Raw genomic sequence first — 24837 nt, forward strand, 5'->3', positions numbered from 1 at the left:
GGAGTATTTTCCATACAACCCGAGTAATTTCCATACTACCCGAGTAATTGAGTAGTCGGTTGAGATAAAATCATTACACCCTTAGTAACTGATGGTGTATGGGATATGCACCCTCAGTAATTTCATACCATACGAGAGCTCTTGTATGGTATGAAATTACTGAGGATGTATATCCCATACACCGTCAGTTACTAACGGAGTAACTATTATTACTCCATAGAAAGTAAGAACACAGTAAAGCAAGGTTTATGGTTACTTAGAATATCCATTGGTCAATTGATTGTCCAATAGAATATATACACACACACAAAACACAATAAAAAACATTCCATCAATTTCCAATTGCCAGTTATTGTGTGTCATCTAATAGCTTGCACTAAATACTCACTTTTTTAAATAAATTTTAACTATGAAAGTTGCTTTATTCTAAGTTTAGTCAAAATTTGTCAATGGAAACAAAAGTAATTGATCAGAAGACACCTGTTTGCAGATTTTCTTTTTTTTTAACAGTAACCTTGACCTTAAAGTGATGGGCTCTAAATGATATCCTTAGGTAGGTCTTGATGTAATCTACCAACACACACAATTTCATTTGAATATCTCTATCCAAAATCAATATATTAAGGGATACTGTTTTATATTTTAAGAAAAAGTGACCTTGATCTTGCCCTAAAATGCCGCAAATAGAATCCCAAGCAATATTCAAAGTTTCATCAAGTTTGGTCATTGATCAAAACCACTTGTTTGTTGCCACCCACCCACCTAGCAGCCACATCTAAATATAATAACAAGGATTAAAGATTTAGTGAAAACCTAATTTTTAAATGAAACAAGACTATTGCCAAGCAATATAGTCCCCTACCGGCTTGACCATTGTCAGAAATTCCACCATTGTCAGAATAATTTTTTTTTGTTGCCATAGCAACCAGAATTTTGGACGTAGGAACAAATGAAATGACGTGCATAATGTCCATATTGCCATCTATCCATGTTTCAAGTTTCATGAAAAAATATTAAAAACTTTTAAAGTTATCGCAGGATCCAGAAAACCACCATTTTCAGCAGTATTTCTAGTCTATTTGTTGCCATAGCAACCAGAATTTTTTACGTAGGAACAAAATGAGATAACGTTCATAATGTCCATATTGCCATCTAGGATCCAGAAAAGTGTGACTGACAGACAGACAGACAGACAGACAGACAGACAGACAGACAGACAGACAGACAGACAGACAGACAGACAGACAGACAGACAGACAGACAGACAGACAGACAGACAGACAGACAGACAGACAGACAGACAGACAGACAGACAGACAGACAGACAGACAGACAGACAGACAGACAGACAGACAGACAGACAGACAGACAGACAGACAGACAGACAGACAGACAGACAGACAGACAGACAGACAGACAGACAGACAGACAGACAGACAGACAGACAGACAGACAGACAGACAGACAGACAGACAGACAGACAGACAGACAGACAGACAGACAGACAGACAGACAGACAGACAGACAGACAGACAGACAGACAGACAGACAGACAGACAGACAGACAGACAGACAGACAGACAGACAGACAGACAGACAGACAGACAGACAGACAGACAGACAGACAGACAGACAGACAGGACAGACAGACAGACAGACAGACAGACAGACAGACAGACAGACAGACAGACAGACAGACAGACAGACAGACAGACAGACAGACAGACAGACAGACAGACAGACAGACAGACAGACAGACAGACAGACAGACAGACAGACAGACAGACAGACAGACAGACAAGACAGACAGACAGACAGACAGACAGACAGACAGAACAGACAGACAGACAGACAGAAGCGACAGACGACAAGACAGACAGACGACAGACAGACAGACGACGACAGGACAGGACAGACAGGACAGACAGACAGACAGACAGGACAGACAGACAGACAGACAGACAGACAGACAGACAGACAGACAGACAGACTGACAGACTGACAGACTGACAGACTGACAGACTGACAGACAGACAGAGCGCAAACCATAAGTCCCCTCCGGTGAAACCAGTAGGGGACAATTGACCTTTCGACAGCGAGAGTGAAGCCACGCCCACCGATTTCAAGGGGGGTCACTCCGCCGAAGTCCGTCATAAAAATGGCTACGCAAATCGGTCGCATAAGTGAACCAAAAAGGCCTCATGGTATACCAGAAAGGCCATACAATAGTTTTTATTATCATTGAATAGTGGTGCTGAATATAATTATCATATCTATTAAATAGTCAAAACTTTTTTATTAGATTACTTAAAAGCCGTTAAATTTATCATCAAAGTCGGCAAAATTATCGCCAATTATCGCATACAGTATGAATTGTTCGTTAGTCACAATATTTTTCCTTGAGTAATAGATGTTTCAGTTTTTTAATTAAAAGCCGTTAATTTTTGCAACCGATGGCAACATCGCAAATGTGGCACAGGTAAGTAAATTTATTATAATAGAAGACGAAGAACGTTTTTATTGAAATCCGATATAACACATATCTACAATGCGTTTGGTCAAAATGACCCATGCGCATTGTTATAATCGTATAACAAAGTCAAAGTCGTCAAAAAAGTAACATACACAATATATTATTATATATTATTATTTCCTCGAAAACTATCTTCTGCAATGTTTAAAATATAAAAAGTTGAAAGAATTTTCATGTACAAAAAAACTCGCTAATCAGACCGGGTTTTCAAAGGGTCATTCACAGTTTGCGGCATCTGTTTTGATAACGGATTAGTAGAAAGCCCACATATGGTGTAAAATGACACTTATTGGCCCCTATTGATAATTACTTGCGCATTTGAAAATAGTTTCTTAACTTACATTAAATTTGGAAGACTTAAACCGAAAGAAATAAAAAATGTTTTATTCTATGTGATATTATTAAAAATAATAACTGATTGTCTTTATTATTACGATTTCATTAGCATTAAAAAAATCTAGCAAAGTTTATAATGTCTTATTTATTTGCCGACTGCATTAGAATGTCAAATTTATTTAACGTTGGCCACCTTTGAAAAATGGTTTTAAATGTTCCTTTCTAATTTGTCTATATAGAGGATAAACAAGTACAAAGTTATACTCTTTTTTATAACGTGTCCGTTGCAAAACTTACATTTTCTATTTTCGCGTAGTATCTTATTATAACGACTGTGTTTTGCTTTCGGGTGATCGCTTAATATGTTGAGATTAAGCTGTTCGTGTGGACGACCACAAAGACGAATCCAACGTTTGAATTTTTCAAGATTAGTACCCGGTTGAGGGAACGGAAAAAACGTACTTCCATCTTTTAACCGTTCTGGATACCTTGTGTCTGAATAACAAGTGCCATAACAGCACCTTTCAACCATTTTCTTTGTTTAAAACACAGAATTACGTATAAGCTTATGTGTCGGACAACGGCGAGTTTGACGGACAAAATGGCGGATAGTAACGGGCCTTATCTATGCTGTAATCTGATTGGTTAATAAGCCTGTCAATCAATCGGCTGTCGAAAGGTCAATTAAGGCTAAACCAAAGCATAGCATGCATTTGCCATCTAAAAACAGCGTAATCACGGAGGAAGTTCTCACTACGTACAATAAACAACAATCACACTTTATCATTCCAAAAATTGAATTGCGCCCTAGCTGTGAAGATAATTTGCTGCTTAAAACTCAAATTTGTCATAGAAGCCATAGCGTAATAAAAAGAAGACAGACAGATGTTCAATACGGCAAAATAAAAATGATAAAAAAGCACACAACATAGGTTTACCTCAACTGGAGGGTTAAAAAACTGAATGAAATGATACATTTTACAGTATAGCTTGAAAATTAGACTTAGAACTTTTTCTTTATAAGTGGAATTGAAAATAAATAATTTTTAATTCAAGGTGATTTCATTTCAAGGAAAATGTGTCATTTTTTTATTAAGCATTTAAAAAAAAACATTTAAAAAATGATTTATATTCATGAATAATAATGTTTTCCTAGGTGTTTTTTCTCTTTGTTTTGGTACACTAATTTTTTTAACTCTGTTCAAAAAATAATAATTACAATGGTATATCTGGGCATGAATTCCCACATCAGTGATTCCAAATAATATCTGTAATTGTTTAGTTTTTGGGGGACACTTTCGGAAAATAAAATTAGTAGTTGTGTATGCTTATGGACAGAAGTTTATGTTAAGTTACTTATAACTATATTTGATCTGACAGCTGATATTATGTATCAATTAAATTTTTGCAAAATATTTGCTGGACCAGTCATACGAATCATCAACTCTTAATGTCGTCAATAAACTATAAATTAACATTTCTGCTCAAAACAGAAATGTTTTTTTGAGATAACAACTGTACTCAAAGGTGTCTTTTTTATGCTGCTTTAAGTTTTAATTTAAAAAAATAGTGTACAAAAACATAGAATAAAGATGTCATAAACAAAAAAATAGAATAAAGATGTCATTTTTTTTCTCTCCATCATTCATAATGCATTTAAGGGTGTCAAATAAAATATATATATGCATACTTCTTAAGCATTTGCCATATAATTTGGTATCCATTTCCACAAGCCATGACATCCCAAAACACAGCTTAATTTTAATGCCCGGATACAAACCAGTACAAATACCGACAGAAAATTCTCATTTGCAAAATTTATTCATACAAGTACTGACTGACCTTGATATTTTATTGGTCTGGTACAGTCCTAGTAATCAAATAAACATACAAATATTTAATTAGTTTTGTTCCTAAAAAATATTGGTAAGTCTATGAAGATTGAGATGTTCTACATATAACTAGCCTTTAACCCTTTCCCAGTTAGATACGTATTTTGACACATTTACAATCCCTCAGACACTTATATTTAATGACAGCCTTTCTTTCTAGATCCAAGTTTTAAAGGTTAAAGGGGCCTTTTCACAGATTTTGGCATGTTTTGAAATTCGTCATTAAATGCTTTAAATTGATAAATGTTAACATTGGATATAACAAGAGCTGTCACCAAAGGATGACTTATGCCCCCTATAAACGCTTGATAGAAGTTATGAGCTTTTTTGAAACCTAAATGCAGATTTTGAAACCTAAACGCAGTCCCTAAGTTCAAGGTCAAGGTCACAGGGGTCAAAATTTGTGTGCGCATGGAAAGGCCTTGTCCATATACACATGCATGCCAAATATGAAATTGCTATCTGAATTGACATAGAAGTTATGAGAATTTTTCGAAACCTAAACGCAAAGTGTGACAAACAGACAGACAGACGGACGAATGGACGGACAGTCCGATCACTATATGCTCTCCTTCGGGGGCATAAAAAGCTCCGTAAAATATCAAGAATAAAAAAAAAAGAAAAAAGGGTAACCCTCAGCAGGGCTCGAACCAGTGAGCCGTGGAGTCCTGGAGTAAAAAGTCTTCCACTTAGACCACTCCGCCATCCTTCCGTATGCAATGACAAGTGTATTTTATACTACATATAACCAATCCTCGTAGTTTCACAAAATATGACGACAACAACAGAACTTTCCAAATTATTAATTTGTTTCGCGTTGCAACTCTTTATAATTTTCAGGTTTTTAAATCGTCAAAAGATGCATATAATAGCTATTTTAGTGCATGGTAAATGTTCAGTATTACTGTTTCCTCTCAAATATCATAACTATAACGAAAATTTGCTAATCTGAAACAACTTTTTTTCAATTATGTCAATTTACCCAAACGAGAAAAGGCCCCTTTAAAGCGCCAACCCAATTAGATACTGATGAGTAGAAACAGCATAAAACCTGAACAGACTGCGAGTTAAGTAATGAATCAGTATTACAGACCTGCTTGAGATACTGGTCTAGATTCCCCTGCCAGAACCGACTTTCTTCATTGGTGGAAATCTCAGTCTCGAATATCAATCCTGTAAGATCAAGAATATTGAACAAAATAGTAAAAGTGTACACCAAAAGAAATGTACCAATAAATAAAGCATTAGTGCTTATGAAACAAGCTTTACAGAATGCATTAAACTAGACATACAAAATTGTTTATACTATAAAATTCTTAAGATCTTTCAAAAGATACCAAACACAGGTTCTTTCCAGGTAATGGACTCTATAAGTCTAAGTCGTTGAGCTTCATTCAACATGTTAAAACTAACATATTGCATACACTGATAGGTGTAATATGTACCTTTGCTGGTCCCAAGCAAGATGGAGCCAGTGGTGTTCTCTTGTTCGTTCTGCCAGTTCCAGCCAACACTGTCGATGTGGTGGCCCTGTAGACAGACCAATCACAGTAAGCGAAAAGGCTAATTAATACCAAATATTACACATTTTCCAGAAATATATCAGCGTGGCTTGAGTACTAACATACTACTCAAGTGGGACATGAACTAGCGCAAGACATGCGACTGTAACAACAATCAATAAGCAAGATATTCCTTTTATTTTAAACTAACATGCTTTATTTATTGTGCAATTGTTACATTTTCATTGAAATGCTGTCAATGGTTCTGATAATTGATCATTGAACAAGGTTTTCCTTATTTCATTATTTATCATGACATAATATGCTGAAAATAGCCTAACTAGCTAAGTTATAAGGGAGCGCAAGCCGCATGTAGCATTATAACACAGTTTTTTTCTGTTGATTTGTATTTCTCCAAGGACAAGGCCTGTTTTATAGATTTAAGACTAATATGTCTTCTTATATTATGTTTGTCTGTTTGTTCAGTTGGGCTTTTTGTCGTTTTCAACAGTATTTAATTCATATTACGGTGGTAAGTTAACAAACTCACACTTTTTCTGGGTAAGCTGATTTACCAGTACTTAGACCACATACTTGTCTTATGCCAGAAACTTACAACTGCTCCACTTGAATAAGAGGTTGATGGAGAACGGCCCTAGAAAGGATTGTATGCCCAATACCCCCACATGTTATGTGGCTGGGCAACAGATCAATGCCCATTCTGCAGACTGAGCTTTCTGGCCCGTGTCAATATATATGAGCTGCACTCTTGAAAAGGGGGTTGAATGCAGGTACGTTAAGTGTCGTCCCAGATTAGCCTGTGCAGTCCACACAGGGACAACACTTTCTCCTAACTGGAGTTTTGCTAAGAAGAGACTTTCTTCAAACGACAATTATCAACAAGAGTGCCAAACTGTCACAAGATACGCCCGTTTGAAGGTTTTGGACACCATGCTAAATGCTTGAAATGCACTAATTGACCCCGTGATCTAGTTTTTGGCCGGGCATGACCCATATTTTAATTTGACCTAGATATCATTTAGACACAACTTCTGACCAAATTTGGTGAAGATCGGATGAAAACTACTTCCATTAGAAAGCAGACACCATGCAAAATCCTTGAAATGCACTAAGTGACCCCGTGACCTAGTTTTTGACCCAGCATGACCTATATTTGAACCTGACCTAAATATTGTCTTGATACTTCTGTTAAAATTCGGTGAAGATCGGATGAAAACTACTTCAATTAGGAAGCAGTGTGACATTGTGACCTAGTTTTTGACCCAGCATGACCCATATGTAAACTTGACCTAGATATCATTTAGACACAACTTCTGACCAAATTTGGTGAAGATCGAATGAAAACTACATCAATTAGAGAGGGGACACCATGCTAAATCCTTAAAATGCACTAAGTGACCCCGTGGCCTAGTTTTTTTACCCGGCATGACCCATATTCAACCTTGACCTAGATATTGTCTAGATACAACTTCTGACAAAATTTGGTGAAGATCAGATGAAAACTACTTCAATTAGAGAGCAGACACCATGCTAAACGCTTGAAATGCACTAAGTGACCTCGTGACCTAGTTTTTGACCCGGCATGACCCATATTTAAACCTGACCTAGATATCATATAGACACAACTTCTGACCAAATTTGGTGAAGATCGGATGAAAACTACTTCAATTAGAGAGCTGATGCCAGGCTTAATCCCTTGAAATGCACTAAGTGACCCCATGACCTAGTTTTTGACCCGGCATGACCCATATTCGAACTTGACCTAGATATTGTCTAGTTACAACTTCTGACCAAGTTTGGTGAAGATCAGATGAAAACTACTTGAATAAGAGAGCGGAAACTGCTGTGGACGACGCCCTCCCACCCGCCCGCAAAGGGTGAAACTATATGAAAAAGGGGAAAGTGTCGTCCCTGATCTGTGACAACACTTTAGGCACATGCATTAAAACCCCATTTAACAGAGCGCATATAATATATTAGCTTAAAGCAAAAATGACCTGCTATGTTTGAGATACAAAGAATGTCTGACTGCATCAATCTCATACAAGACTTAATAATTTTATGTGGTCACTTCATGAGTACATTAACTTTTAACTCACACAACTCTACAAAAATACAATAAATATCAAATATCTCTTACTATACAGTTAGTAAAACATTTGTTTGACAGTTAAGATGTATTTATGTATTTATTTATATACATACTTCTTTAGTTATTTACTCATTTAAATAGTTTATACACAAATAATAAAATGATATGATTGTCTGATTTTAACTAAAATCAATAGGTTTTTCACTATAATAAAAATCATGACACTGATGGATTGTTAACTTCAATCTGCAATCAACTGTCCACAAAGCCCCCAATATTTCTTGATAGTGTGACACAGGTGCAATGTCTGTACACTGTAACTTGTGCAATCAGACAGCTGTGAAAGTTTGCACAAACAGTGCTGCCCTAAGAAACACCTGATCCATGGCCCATGTCATCAGTCAGCCAGGGTGTGAACAACTTCAGCCCCTCTTTAAGTATTTAACTCACTGACTTTAAGCTAAAATCATTACCTTGTGTGCATCATAAAAAATCAAGCATATAATATAAACCTTTGATATTCCAATAAAATGGAAAACAAAGACAGTAGAATGCTTTTAGCAAGACACCAGGCTAACAGATTACAAGCTATAGAAAATGCAAACAGAAACATGCTTGAGCTAGGTAAGAAACCTGTGTTTCATTTTGTTTTAAAACTCTGTGACATTTTTTTAATGCATGTTTTTGTATTTTCCACTAATTCTTAGTTTGTAAATGTTAGCGCTGCAACCGATAGCCAAATTACCCAAAGAAATCGGATCCATCTAAATCTTTAATATCAAGATTCCACTTCCGATGATTTCTGATTATGTTTGAATAATATTTGTGTTGTTTATTATCTTAGTTGTTTTAAACAGTTCTAAAAATGTAATAGTGAAATATAAAATTTTAGTTAATGTTTTTCTCAAAATAAAGTTGTGTTATTAATTGTGAATTTACATAGTATACTGGAGTAGTTGGATTACGTAATCTGTGATGTAGTATAGTGGAGTAGTTGGATTACATAATCTGTGACATGGTATACTGGTATAGTTGGATTACATAATCTGTGACATAGTATACTGGTATAGTTGGATTACATAACCTGGTAAACATGGCTTTGTTGAAAGAAAAAAGTTTCTATGTGGATATTTTTAACCCTGTCTTATAATAAGGTGGATGCAAAATACGGCAAAATCTACGCAAAAGTGGGGGCCCCACCTTATAATCAATCTGTTGTATAGTCAAAGAAGGACCGTAGAATGTATTTGCTGTTTGCTTTTCTTCGGGTTTTTCTTTTTATGTGATAAGGATACATTTAAAGTTTCAAATAAACAACTTTGAACTTGAAAAGATCCTAAGCCAACTTTTCGGATCGGTTGCAGTTGAGTTAATTTAATGTCTTTTCTAGAAAGGGTCCTGCACAAGCTTGTTTTTAAGGTCCAATCAGCCACACATTATCTCTTCTATTAAACATGGACCTGCAAGCGCTTTGTTTTCGATTAGTTCTTATTAGTCACATTGGTTTTCTATTTGAAGACATGGCTCTGCAAGAGCTGGGGCACGGTATGCTATACGCAGAGATAAGAGGGAACCAGTCTCACAGGCAACGCCTCCTCATTCGCCAATCTGTCAGTCAAGGAGTGAGAAGAATGTTCCATCACTACTCAAACAACCAGGTATTGTTGGATTCTTCATTAAAATAATTTTGACAAAATGTCTCTTAAGGAACTTACTGTACACATAAGTTATTGGATAATACTTCCTATTCAAGAAATGTATTAATTTACTTCAATTATCTGTCATTTAAGTTTGTACTTTGAACATTGCATTATGCTGTTGTTGTTTTTCAGCATGAAATCAAAAAGTTTCATTTTTCTATTTTCCTTTCAGATTGAGCAATTATCAAGATTTTCACAAGAAGTAGACGATGAAAGTTTGAATGACACTATAGCAACACTCATGACATCATCAATGACATCACCTGCCCCATCTACCAATGATATGACAGCCTGCAGCTGGATGCAAGTGCATTGTCAACAGCACAGAGGAAACTGAACAGCTTTGATTATAAACATAATTAAGTGTCTAAGCTTTAGAGATACTGTTAGAAACTTCATCAAAATAAACCTAACTTTGTTGCGTACAACTCAGGAATGCCCATTTTACTGAAAGGCAAAGAATTAGTGCAGTTATCAAGGAAACGTGAAAAAGCACTCAACTGCTGCAAGTATATATAGCCATGCCGAGTAATAGAAGATATAACTAGTGTGTAAACGCATGCTGATCAGAGACACTAAAATATAACTAAGAGGTCAATAGATGGCTACAGTTTGAAAGCTGAACATAACAGCACATAGATATGGCTACAGTTTGAAAGCTGAACATAACAGCACATAGATGGCTACAGTTTGAAAGCTGAACATAACAGCACATAGATGGCTACAGTTTGAAAGCTGAACATAATAGCACAACTGATCAGTAATGGCCCTAGAAACAGTAGGAGCACCTTTATAATTCATATGTTGTAATGAAAAATGCTTCCCTCCAATTTGTAGAAAGAAAATAATATTTAGGACATAGAAATTTATTTATGAGATATCAGAAAAAGGTACTGCACATTATTTTGAATTATATGTCATCACATTGTGTTGCTTTAATAACAGAATGTTTTTTTCATTATCATTTGATTTTAGCCCAAGTGTCGACTGTGTAATTTTTTATTGAAACACAACCAATTTTATGAGGTCTGATAAGATACCATTGTTGTTCTGTGAATGTAGCTGATAGGCAATAGGCAAGTGATGTTGTGTATAATATTGTATGAAACGTTTCTATTCCTGAATGTGACATGTTTAGTGCTATTGTTACAATAATATGGCATGTAATTAAAATAATATTCAACAACTTATTTTGCGTTTGTTGCAGTGAATTTGTAATGTTTATTTTTTAAGTTTCTACACAGAAATGTGCAAGGTGTGCTTTGAGATCTTTCTAATTTAAGATTATTTTTCATATTGGGTATCACTAAACACGAAATCAGCATGAACAAATGCCATGGTCGGTATTATAAGAACATAGTTTGTGTTTTTTGTTCAAAGGGTCATACACATAAAATATCCGCTATGAAAAAATAAAAAAACAAGAGATGTGTTTGTCAGAAACACAATGCCCCCTACTGCACCGCTTTGAATTTTTTTTGGACCTTTGACCTTGAAGGTTGACCTTGACCTTTAACCACTCAAAATGTGCAGCTCCATGAGATACACATGCATGCCAAATATCAAGTTGCTATCTTCAATATTGCAAAAGTTATGACCAAGGTTAAAGTTTTGGGACAGACACTAAGACACACTGAAAGACAGGCCAAAAACAATACACCCCCCAATCATTCATAATAACATTGACATCATTTAGATGAATGGTTGCTCCCACTGTGCTGTGTAAAGCAATAAAAGGTAAAGGAATAAGATATGCTTACTATTAATATCATTAAGTCTAATCATTAGAAGACATTCAAATATGCCACACAATATCATGAGATTCAGTAAAAAATTAACATATATCAAAGGTAAAAAGCTAGAAAGTTACTATCATACGGTTACAAAAAAAGCAGATTTTTGTGGTAGTAAACATTCTTGCATTAAGTAATAAGTAATAAAGGTCCTCATAAAATATCTTAAAAATCGACCCTGAAGTTGTAAAGAAATAGTAAGACACATGTTTATATAGTAAGACACATGTTTATATAGTAAGACACATGTTCATAAAGTAAGAACATGTTTATATAGTAAGACACATGTTTATATAGTAAGACACATGTTTATATAGTAAGACACATGTTTATATAGTAAGACACATGTTTATATAGTAAGACACATGTTTATATAGTAAGACACATGTTTATATAGTAAGACACATGTTTATATAGTAAGACACATGTTTATATAGTAAGACACATGTTTATATAGTAAGACACATGTTTATATAGTAAGACACATGTTTATATAGTTAGATACATGTTTATATAGTAAGACACATGTTTATATAGTAAGACACATGTTTATATAGTAAGACACATGTTTATATAGTTAGACACATGTTTATATAGTAAGACACATGTTTATATAGTAAGACACATGTTTATATAGTAAGACACATGTTTATATAGTAAGACACATGTTTATATAGTTAGACACATGTTTATATAGTAAGACACATGTTTATATAGTTAGATACATGTTTATGCACAATACATTATTTTTCAATATGCTCAAGGTCTCAAAACTCTGAAAAAATCATGAACACAGAACATTCAGGTAATATATGCACATCCTAACTTGGTAATAAAACCTACCATCACCTTTCAATACAACCCTCAGAAAGACAATTGAAGCAGAACATCCCGTATGCACACCTCTGCACACCCATCTGATTTTTAATAAAGCTTCTCATATATATATATATTTTTAAATCTTGTCAGTTAATTAAGAAAGAGCACGCACAAAGGGTGTGAAAATAACACATACCGTATGGGCGAAAGAAAAAAAGGCCATGGCACTTTTCTAACCCAAAATATTTCATAGTCTACAAGTAAGCATAATAAATACTATGAACATGTAAAACCCACTAAACTTGAACACCAAAATGAGACTTATACCTTAAGTTTTGTAATAGGTTTTGGCTTCTTTGAATTTCGTGACAGGTACGAGTTTTCCATGGATTCCAGGCTGATGATAACATGGCGTCCAGTAGGGTCCAAGAACAGTTTGTGAATGCGCTCCTCACCAGGCTTGAACAGTTCAACTTCTTTAACAGTAGAATATTTTATTGTATTAGTGTGCTTATAATTTTATTAACCAAAATTTACAATTGTATAGATATTATTATCATTTTCGACTGTAATATGGAGTTTAATGAATACACACAGTAAAAATACAACTTTCTTTAGTTAAATGATCTCATTTGAAGTGACTGACTACTTTGGAGCATTGCAGAATAAACCCAAAGAAACTAAACTTATCTGAGAAGGTGTAGTTCAAAATGATGAAAGTACTTATGAACCATATATATTAAATTTTTAGGCACATTTTTACCATTGACATTGGCTGAGACATCTTTAGAACAAATGTTCTTACAGAGATTCATACAAATGAAACAAAAAAAAAGAGTGTTATAACTGTGGTTTTGTTCTAGGTTTTTTACTCTGTATGACACAGACTTCATTTGGTTTGAGACAATTAAAGATTTCATTATTTACATTTAAAACGGCAACAATTAACCCGTAGGCAGGTGCAAATTCTGACCCCAGGGAACAAAGCACAGGACTTTCGTTCCAACTCCCAACCCAAATATTTAAACACCTTTCAGACAAGGAACAAAATTAGTGTTGTTAAACTCCTCCTTAAAAAAAAACTATAATATTTCATGCTAACAAACCAGCCAACTGACAAAGCGACTGACCTAAACAGTAACTCCAATATACCCCTTCCTGGGGGCTAATATAAATTGGTATAATATCTAACGTGTACATACTGTCAGTGTCCTCTGCGTGCTCCAGGTCCAGCCTCATCAGCACGCCATGTTTCATGGCCAGCACTAGGAAGTTGTTGCACACTACAAGGTGGGTGATGGAATCCTCTGGCCTGCATGCAAGCAACATGAGAAAAAGATAGAGTTCTGCCAATGTATAAGATTAAAGTGCTAATGAGAGAAACATCAGAGAAAGATAGAGTTCTGCCCATGTATAAAATTAAAGTGCTTATGCAAGAAACATCCAAGAAAAATAGAGTTCTACCCATGTATAAGATTTAAGTGCATATGCAAGCAAAATCAGAAAAAGATAGAGTTCAGCCCATGTATAAGATTAAAGAGCTTATGCGAGAAACATCCGAGAAAGATAGAGTTCTGCCTATGTATAAGATAAAAGTGATTATGCAAGCAACATCAGAAAGTGATAGAGATCAGCCCATGTACATGTATAAGATTAAAGTGCTAATCCTAGGCACATCCGAAAAAGATAATGTTTGTCCCTAGTATAAGATTAAAGTGCTTATGCAAGCAACATCCGAAAAAGATAAGAGTTGCCCATGTATGAGATTATAGTGCTTATGCAATCAACATCATAAAGGGATAGAGTTCTGCCCATGTATAAGATTAAAGTGCTTACTGGTATGCGAGAAACATCCGAAAAAGGTAGAGTTCTGCGTTAGCATAAGATTAAAGTACTTATAAGTAATACACATAAACTGTTTAGTTTAAGTTTTTAGCTATACACATGGATAAATTTTTATATATTTGTCATACTTGTATATGAGGCCACAAAAAATTGAATTTTTTTTTTACTTTTTTTATTCCTCAAAAATAAAAATAATTTTTATTCTATTTTTAAACAAGAGCACCGCATAGCAGGTGCCAACGCTCGGCTGTGGGTGCAGTTTTGAATAGATGAAAGCTTGTCAGGAGATTTTTTTTTTTTTTAGAGGTCACAGTGACACTTTGACCTAGTGACCCAAAAATGGGTGTGGCGTGTAGAACTCATCAAGGTGCAGCTAAATATGAAGTTTCAAAGTTGTTGGTGGAAGCACATTGATTTTAGAGCCAATGTTAAGGATTTAGCACGACGCGGACGGCGGATGGCAGACATCGGATGGCGGACAACAAGCAGACAAGCTGGCTATTTTAACGGAATGGACACATCCCGGCGACATTTCACATCCTGATGAAGATGCGGCTGAGAAAAAGTTATTACTAAAATCATCTGTGCTGCGAATACTCATTGCCACCGAAGGAAAAAAATTAGGGATGGCAACGAATACCGATATTGGTATTCGGATATTCGGTCATCCTTTCAAACGAATATTCGGATATTCGGTCAACATCTGTTAGAAAAAAATGAACTTTGTTTACCGTACCATTACTCCATGAATTCTACTTTCGTTTTTACCGGAAGTTCCCCGGAAGTGACTAAATATTGACACAGCATTGCCGTCGCTAATTGTTAAAATTGAATGACGAAAACTGTTTTTAAACTTTTAATATTGTACATCAACAATAGAACGAGAAACATAATATTTACACGACGACAAAACAATTACATAACAAAACAGTTAGATCTATAAATATTTTAAGCTGAACTTAAACGTAGTATTTACAAAGCGAACACGTGCTTTAATATTGTATATCAACAATAGAACGAGAAACATAATATTTACATGATGACAAAATAATTACATGACAAAACAGTTAGATCTATAAATAATTTAAACTGAACTTAAACGTATTATTTACATAGCGAACACATGCAAACAAAACACCGTTGCCACATTTAAAAGTCACTCGGATCGGCGACACTGGGCACATGAACATTGTTCTTATTTAAAAACACGATTGCGTCGACTAGATCACTGGCGAGTCTATTTCTTAGTTTATTGATGAGCAATCCAGTGGTTGAGAATATGCGCTCAGATGGCACAGAAGTTGCAGGTACAGATAGAACATTCCTAGCAACATATGCGACTTTCCGAAATTTGCTCTCGCGACGTTTCCACCAGTCAAGAGATTAACTCCACACAAGTTACACGTTGCCGACTTCTTATTGGATGATCTCGTGAAATACTTCCAAGCAGCGGAAGGTGTAGGTGGCATTTTGATTGGACAGAGATTTACTTTATGCGTGTAGCAATGATAATATTTTCAATTAAATGAGGTCGAAATACCAAAAACATTTCTTTAAATATAATACCTGATTGAATATTGAGTAATTAATTAAAGTTTGGACCATACGATACGCAAATACTCATTGGAGGTTGAGTAAATTATTTTCTGAAAGCTTTTTTGATTGGACAACGTGATTATAACCATACGATCTTTTTTGTTTTTCACACCAAGTCGGCACTTCCTTTACTCATTTAATCTTTGATCATGTTAAATGTAATTCAAGTTATTAGATCAAGACAGGTCGGTGTTTTAATTGCCATACGGTCTTATTTGTTTTTTACACCAAGTCGGCTTTTCCTTTACTCATTTAATCTTTGATAATTTTAAATGTAATTCGAGTCATTGGATCAAGTGCAGGTCGGTGTTTTGATTGCCGATGCGATTTGAACCTATCATAATTGTGACACAAAGTGACTGTCTTTGTTAGGCAATTAGCGGGATTTATGACCGGTATACTGTCATCAACATAGCGACGAATTATCCGGACTAAACATTATGACACGAGGAACAACTTTTTTACAATGTTTGAAGCAAATTTCACGAATACAAGGTGTTTGAAATTACTCGATTTTTTTTTGATTTTTTTCTTCCGAATATTCGATTCGGAAAATAGTATCCGAATATTCGGTCCGGGACCGAATATTCGGATATTCGTTGACATCCCTAAAAAAAATACATTTCCATTTGTGTCTTTGGCTGATACGACTAGAGAGAAGAACCCCACAATAGTTTACCATTAACCAATCTTATTATGCAAAGCGTTATAACAGTCTATGTTGTAAAATACGTAGGCTAAATTAAACTAAATAATCAAACTAATATGTTTGCAGAAAAATTATTGTTGAGGGCAAAAATAAAACTAAAAATATTTTCATTTTGTTTAAAGATTTTTAGGTGCTTTTTAGTGAAACATAAAAATTCATTTGTTAAAGAAAATCACATCTCAGTAAAAAATATATATGATTAAATATTTATCCCTTCAGAGCATTGGCAAAAAAAACCTACATACAATCACATAATTTTTTCCATGAATTACATTGGCCTTCTTCTCTTTCTTTGCAGACTAATGTTAATATGTGAAGAATATAGACAAACATGTGTTTTCTAAAAAAAGATTTTGTCACTTTTGTGACATCATACTCATTTATGATGATCAGCATACAATTTTATGACGTCTTTATGCATATAGAGCAAATAATCAAATTATCATCTAAATAATGCTAAATGCATTTTAGTCATTCTGGCACTATTAAAAGCCAATAATAGTATCACATGGAACTATATGTGAACATGCTTACTTGAAGTTTATCTTCTTCTTACAGAAGATCGGCAACTCTGAGTCTGGCAAACGAACATCAATGAAGCCTGGACCAAGCTGAAAAGAAAAGAGTGTATTTTATAGAGTTGCAACTGCAGCAAACACACATATTGTAACATACCAGTCTTGCAATAATCATAAGGAGAAATGTTCCTATACTTACAGGTTCTTGAACTCTTTTTGTGGATGGGGATATATAAGAGGCCTGGGCATTTTCATACTGGTCTAGAATTGATGCCATGTTTTAGCCCTGAAATAAATGCATATAAGTTTTACAAAATTGAATACAATTTTTAAGCAGATACTTACCGCAATCTTTGTTCGAAACAGCAGATATCATTTCTGAAACAGAGCTCCAGATAAGGGTCGTATTTTCGTAATTACGAATTATTTTCAAGTCCGTTATGTATTTATTTTAAAATCTTGTCGCACCATTAAGAATTACAAAATCAAGTTACGAATATTATTTTTACATTGGTTCGTATTGATTTTTATTTTAAGCAGCGTGTACAGTCTATCTGTCAAAAAACAATGGCGGTGCCCAGAGAGCGTCCTAAAAAACGTGCAAAAACACGCTTTTAACATATTGTACGCAAAGTGAGCCGAAGTTGAATGTTAAGAAAGACATTATAGAAAAGATCTTATACGATGTTGTATGTTCAATTCAGTCGGAAAAGCTGAAAAAACGCGACACGACAGGTCCAAACTTAAACAAAAAAACATTGAACGAGTGGAAGGAACAATTCCCATGGCAAATCGTTGAAAAGAATGAAGGGGAGACCCGTTTTAATTGTGAAATATGTAAAAATTCATCGATGGCATGCAATCTAAGCACAGTTTGGGCATATGAAGGTATTTGAAAAATAAAATTGTATAATACTGAATAGACACTGTTGAACTCGTTTAAATTAAGTTGCTAGTATATGTTTATTTTGATTTTTTGCATGAAAATAACCATTATTATTTATTTTTAGGTCATTTAGAAAAGTTAAGAATTATTTTCCAAAACTTAGTAGTAACGTTAAGAATAAAATTTCAGAGTTAAGAATTCTTTTTGAAAATCTGGTAGTAACGTTAAGAATTTCACAAAACCTTATCTGGAGCTCTGTGAAATGCTTAAAAGCCAAAACCTTCAAAATACTTCCTAACTTAAAATCTGATGGGTCAAGTTGCTTGAAAGCGGTGATGAAAAGAAGAACTGAATGCATACAATTTACTGGTAGACATTAGTAAAATGGAAGATGCTAAATAAGATGCTATACAACAACAACAACTACAAGTTTAGTCTTGGGCAGTCATCAATATCCAAGAGTTACTGGTGTCAAAAAATATTAAGGGATGAAGGATAATAAGAACTATTCATTTCTTAACATGTGATATCCAAAAATAATGACTGTATTCTTAACTTTGCAACAGTAATCTATAGTGATCTTATTCCAATTAAAGCATTCAAGCTAATTATGTATGCTTGTTATCATCACACATTGATAACTTTGATTTTTTATGCAAAAGCAGCATCTAGATTTTGTTCGATTCCTTTACATTATATAACTTTGCCTTTTACTATAATTTCTTCATTTCTACACCGATTCACTTCAAATTGATACTGAACCTCTCTTATGACAATATGGTCAATCTCAGCTATGCATGGCCCCATTACCAACCCTGGGGCGCTTCGCCCACATAGGCCACGCCCACCCAAAATTGCCTTTTACTATAATTTCTTTATTTCTACACCCATTCACTTCAAATTGATACTGAACCTCTCTTATGACAATACAGTTAATCTCAACTATGCATGGCCCCATTACCAATCCTGGGGCGCCCCGCTCACATAGGCCACGCCCACCCAAAATTGCCTTTTACTATAATTTCTTCATTTCTACACCGATTCACTTCAAATTGATACTGAACCTCTTTTATGACAATACGGTCAATCTCAACTATGCATGGCGCCATTACCAACCCTGGGGCGCCCCGCCCCCATAGGCCACGCCCACCCAAAATTGCCATTTACTTTAATTTCTTCATTTCTACACCGATTTACTTCAAATTGATACTGAACATCTCTTATGACAATACAGTCAATCTCAACTATGTAAGGCCCCATTACCAACCTTGAGGCGCCCCGCCCATAATAGGCCACACCCACCCAAAATTGTCTTTTACTATAATTTCTTCATTTCTACACCGATTCACTTCAAATTGATACTGAACTTCTCTTATGACAATACGGTCAATCTCAAATATGTATGGCCCCATTACCAACCGTGGGGCGCCCCGCCCATAATAGGCCACACCCACATAGGCCACGCCCACCCAAAATTGCCTTTCACTATAATTTCTTAATTTCTACACCGATTCACTTCAAATTGATACTGAACCTCTCTTATGACAATACAGTTAATCTCATCTATGCATGGCCCCATTACCAACCCTGGGGCGCCCCGCCCACATAGGCCACGCCCACCCAAAATTGCCTTTTACTATAATATCTTTATTTCTACACCGATTCACTTCAAATTGATTCTGAACCTCTTTAATGATAATACAGTCAATCTCAACTATGCATGGCGCCATTACCAACCCTGGGGCGCCCCGCCCACATAGGCCACACCCACCCAAAATTACCTTTTACTTTAATTTCTTCATTTCTACACTGATTTACTTCAAATTGATACTGAATATCTCTTATGACAATAAGGTCAATCTCAACTATGTATGGCCCCTTCATCAACCCTGTGGCACCCCGCCCATACATGTAATAGGCCACACCCACCCAAAATTGTCTTTTACTATAATTTCTTCATTTCTACACCGATTCACTTCTAATTGATACTGAACTTCTCTTATAACAATACGATCAATCTCAACTATGCATGGACCCATTACCAACCATGGGGCGCCCCTGGGTCAAACATGCGTCGTGGGAATATGCGTCGGCCTCTGCCACGCCATTTCTAGTTTATGCATTGCAACTCTCCTTATACTCTTAGTAAAGAAAGTGCAGGATTATTGTTCTTGTGAATGGCACTACTTCCCATTGATTTCTTCACACTAATGAAGTTTCATGTTGAAATGTTGTATCATATCTGAGATATGGCCCTGAAAATTCCATCATCCAAAAACAACAAAGGGTAATAACTCTTATTTAAGAAAGTGAAAGATTATGGAGGCCGTTTTATCAACATATCTTAGCGTGATCTTACGTAAGATTCGTAGAATTTTGTCGTACGCTTATCGTAAGTTCTGCAAACTGTTTTATCAAAGAAATCGCAGCTAAGATGTCGTAAGATTCGTGCTTAAAGCTACGACTGGGTAAGACCTCTCTTAGCGTCCGTAAACATGGCGGCCGCACGAGCTTTTGACGTTGGTAAACCTAGAGAGATGAATATGCTTCGAGAAAGAAAGGATTTAGCGATCTCCGTGATGGAGAAATATTGATACTATTGGACGTATTTATGTTTGATAACGTTAAATATATTCGTTATGTAATTCTTTGCATTAAACGTCCAAGGGAAATGAAATTTGTGGTGTTTGGATAATTAATTCGTTAAATAGGTAATTATTTAGTCATCTTTGTTCAATTTTTATCAAAACAAATGTTTTATGGTTTCTTTTGAAGTAAAACAGTTCATTTGTCATTAAATATTGAATATTAACGGGTGAACTAGAATTCGGATATTTCACATTTCGGACATTGCTATACAAGTTAGTTGTCGACGAAATATACTGTCTGATATACCTTTTGTGCGAAAAGTTTTGAAGTTTTTTCTATCTAATGAATAATAAATAATGCACAGTATAATGTCTGCAATATCTGCCCCAACGATTATAAGTCATAAACTTTGCAATCCCAACATTATCAATGTTCTGTCAAAATTAGATTAATGAATTGTACAGTAATATTCAGCAGCTGAGCAACATAAATCTCACACTGCACGGTGAGATGCAAGGTAGCAAAGTTATATTCTGATCGAGTTACGCTCTTGCCCAATGGCAAAGTGTTTTTAATGACCCTGTTTCACACTGAACAATGTCACTTGTCAGTCAGAAGTGGCTTAACTAATAGTGTTAAATCATAAAACATGTGAATTAAATAGATGCCCAAATCATTTAACAAAGTTAGTGAAACACATTTCACATATTAAAGTATAGTTTATTTGCAGGTTCATTGAGATTATGTAAAATGGCTTGGGTCAACACACATGACGCCTCTGTCTTTATCCGTGGTTTGAAGGTATGACAATAAATAATGTGCTTTTATGGATATGCTATTAGAGGGACTATGGCTCGTATTGGCTAGGAAAAAGTAGAATACTACTGTTATGATGATGCAAATATTTTTTTTTTTTCATCAATGCATTGCACATTACTAAAATATAATGTGTTTAATGTGCATACATAATTTTACTTTTAATTTCTTTCAACAACATAAAAGATTCAATTATGTTTCTGGGTATGTGTACACACTGTATCAACATATAAAATATGCATATCAACGTTAAATTTATATTTTAAATGAATTTAAGATTGCGTTAAGCTTGCGAGCATCCTATAGCTCCCTTCATAAACCGTTTAACCAATGATTGTTCCAACTTAAACTTAGCTTATTATAAATTTGTTATTAGACTTTTCTAGAAGAAAACCACAAGGGACACCTACTGGGGGACTCCAGCTATCAACAATAGGTACAACAATGCCCAGTCAAGTGTATTGTGGTTGAGAGGGCTTTTGGACGGCCGAAGAGTAGATTTAGGTATGTAAACTTACTACATGTATGTTTATTTAGTTCAAAACAGTTAAACACATTCAGTTAATCAACATAAGACACCATTTAATAAGCACAAAATAAATCTCCACACAAAATATTTGATAAAAAGTGTGAAGCTTTATGCCTTTAATACTCTTTAGAGCATAATTGTAATCGTCACATCTACATCATAACAATTTAGTAAACGTACACCGTGGGAAGCCTTAAGCATTGCACCTGTTCGTCCTATGTATCTGTCTGTTCATCTGTGGATGGATTTTGCATAACAGCAACTGCTGAATGACCTTAATGTGTTAATGAATTGTAGCTGTACAAAAATGTGTAATTAAATTTGTTTTGTTATTTGTTTTCAAGTTTTGAGCATATACACAAGTTGTTTGTACTGAAGAAATTTGTCTTTTAATGACTGATGGACTTGTTTGTGTATCTCAACGTGACATGGGGGCATCAGTGAAGGAGACACATGTTTTTAAAAAAACATTTGATACAGATTTTAAAGTTGCTTTCATATGCACGTGCATGTGTTGATAAAAATGTGCCGTAGATTATTGCAAATTTTGTTTTATGAATTTATTTCTTTACCCATTTTAGTCTTAAATTTAATTATACCCACGCTTTTTGAAAAGCGTGGGGATATTGTGGTTATCTCCACCGTCTGTCTGTCCGTCCTGGCCACTATCTCCTCCTACACTATAAGCACTAGAACCTTGAAATTTACACACATGGTAGCTATGAGCATATGTGCGACCCATTTTGAAAAGTTCGCGACTCATTTTTTCACAAAATAAGGGGGCCAGGGCCGCTTCACAAAGTCAGGAAAAAAAGCCCTGCTGCACTATTTGGAATTTTGATCTGACCCCTGGGTCAAAAGTTATGGGGGTTTGGGTGGGGCCAGGTAAGAGATTTTCACTGATTTTTTTATGTTATTTTACATAAACTTCTTCATTTCTACACCGATTTACTTCAAATTGATACTGAACATACGGTCAATCTCAACTATGCATGGCCCCATTACCAACCCTGGGGCCCGCGCCCACATTGACCACGCCCACCCAAAATTGCCTTTTACTATAACTTCTTCATTTCTACACCGATTTACTTCAAATTGATACTGAATATCTCTTATGACAATACGGTCAATCTCAACTATGTATGGCCCCATAACCAACCCTGGGGCGCCCCCGCCCACATAGACCACGCCCACCCAAAATTGCCTTTTACTATAACTTCTTCATTTCTACACCAATTTACTTCAAATTGATACTGAACATCTCTTATGACAATACGGTCAATCTCAACTATGCATGGCCCCATTACCAACCCTGGGGCGCCCTCGCCCACATAGACCACGCCCACCCAAAATTGCCTTTTACTATAAATTCTTCATTTCTACACTGATTTACTTCAAAATGATACTGAACATCTCTTATGACAATATGGTCAATCTGAACTATGAATGGCCCCATTACCAACCCTGGGGCGCCCCCTGGGTCAAACATGCAGCGTGGGGATATGCGTCAACCTCTGCCGCGCCATTTCTAGTTAATATCTGAAGATGTTCATCAATTATATAAAATGCATAATAATTTATTAGTATTGATAATAAATTGGACATTGTAATTAAATCACTAGTTAATATTGATTGTTATTCTCTATCGACAGGTGTCTACATAAAACTGGCGGTTGTTTATTCATGAGACTCGATGAGTGCTGTCAAGCAGTGGCTGCATGAATGCGCCTGCACAACTTATGCATAGATTAGCAGGTGCCACTGCCTGAACAACTTACTAAGGCACAGGAAGTGGACGACGTTGTGCACAGTCCACAACAGGACCAAAATGCAGCTTATATGGACAACACATCATTAACTTATTTATGTAGTTGCTGTTTTATGCTCACATGTGCACGAAGTGCTATAGGTGAGTCATTGTGGTCTGTCTATGTTCGGCGACATGTGTTAATATTCAATATTTGACTCTTTGTTGATAAAAGATGGTCATTATGTTTCTGCTAATGATACATAATAAGTTAATGATTTCTTGTCTATGAGCTGCTACATTTCGGTCAAGTGTGGTCAACATCTTTGTAAAAGTGTGGATATTGACAATTTCTGCCGTTCTTTAGTGGATTTTTTTCATTAAGGACACACTTTTTACAATATTCATTTATGCAATGCGTACGTTGATTACATGTTTCCTTTATATTATAACAAAGTGAAAATAAATTCTACTCCTTTATTTATTTATCTTTGTAACATAACAATACAGGGTTTTCTCCAACAACTCTACAGCTAGGGAACAATGAAGTGGAACACTATCTGAAAATGAAATACATTTTATGTGAATACAATTTGTATTTGTAAGGCAAGTGATGAAATAAAAGGTTAACATTGTAACATAAAGAGTTGTGGTTTCTGTTTGTTCTTTAAAGAGCATGTACTGTGTATACTGCACATCAGACGAGGTTCTGTTGGAACTAATAGTTTCATATAAAAAATTCTTGAGAATGAATTGTATCATTTATGTTAAGATGTATTGTTGATACATTATTACACATTCATGATCGTACACTTCATAAGTTAATCTTTAATTTTCATGGAACTCACATCTTTTTTTTCTTACTGGCTCATCTGACTGGGCCTCAAATGCGCTGTTTCGCGGATTTCCAATAA

The 24837-nt window shown here is 35.2% G+C and overlaps 1 protein-coding gene across 1 annotated transcript in view; it reads right to left on the reverse strand.

The window, feature by feature from the left end:
- LOC127846873 (vacuolar protein sorting-associated protein 18 homolog) overlaps positions 1-24837 on the reverse strand; it is an 89933-nt gene that overhangs the window by 60912 nt on the left and 4184 nt on the right. The window contains exons 2-7 of the mRNA XM_052378304.1: positions 17556-17642; positions 17373-17449; positions 13891-14000; positions 13016-13164; positions 6207-6291; positions 5855-5934 (exon numbers count right to left, since the gene is read on the reverse strand). Of these exons, the coding sequence (XP_052234264.1) occupies positions 5855-5934; positions 6207-6291; positions 13016-13164; positions 13891-14000; positions 17373-17449; positions 17556-17633 (579 nt within the window). The 5' untranslated portion in view covers positions 17634-17642. The remainder of the gene's footprint in view (positions 1-5854; positions 5935-6206; positions 6292-13015; positions 13165-13890; positions 14001-17372; positions 17450-17555; positions 17643-24837) is intronic.

The sequence above is a fragment of the Dreissena polymorpha genome, chromosome 1, assembly GCF_020536995.1.
Source record: "Dreissena polymorpha isolate Duluth1 chromosome 1, UMN_Dpol_1.0, whole genome shotgun sequence".
Classification (NCBI taxonomy): domain Eukaryota; kingdom Metazoa; phylum Mollusca; class Bivalvia; order Myida; family Dreissenidae; genus Dreissena; species Dreissena polymorpha.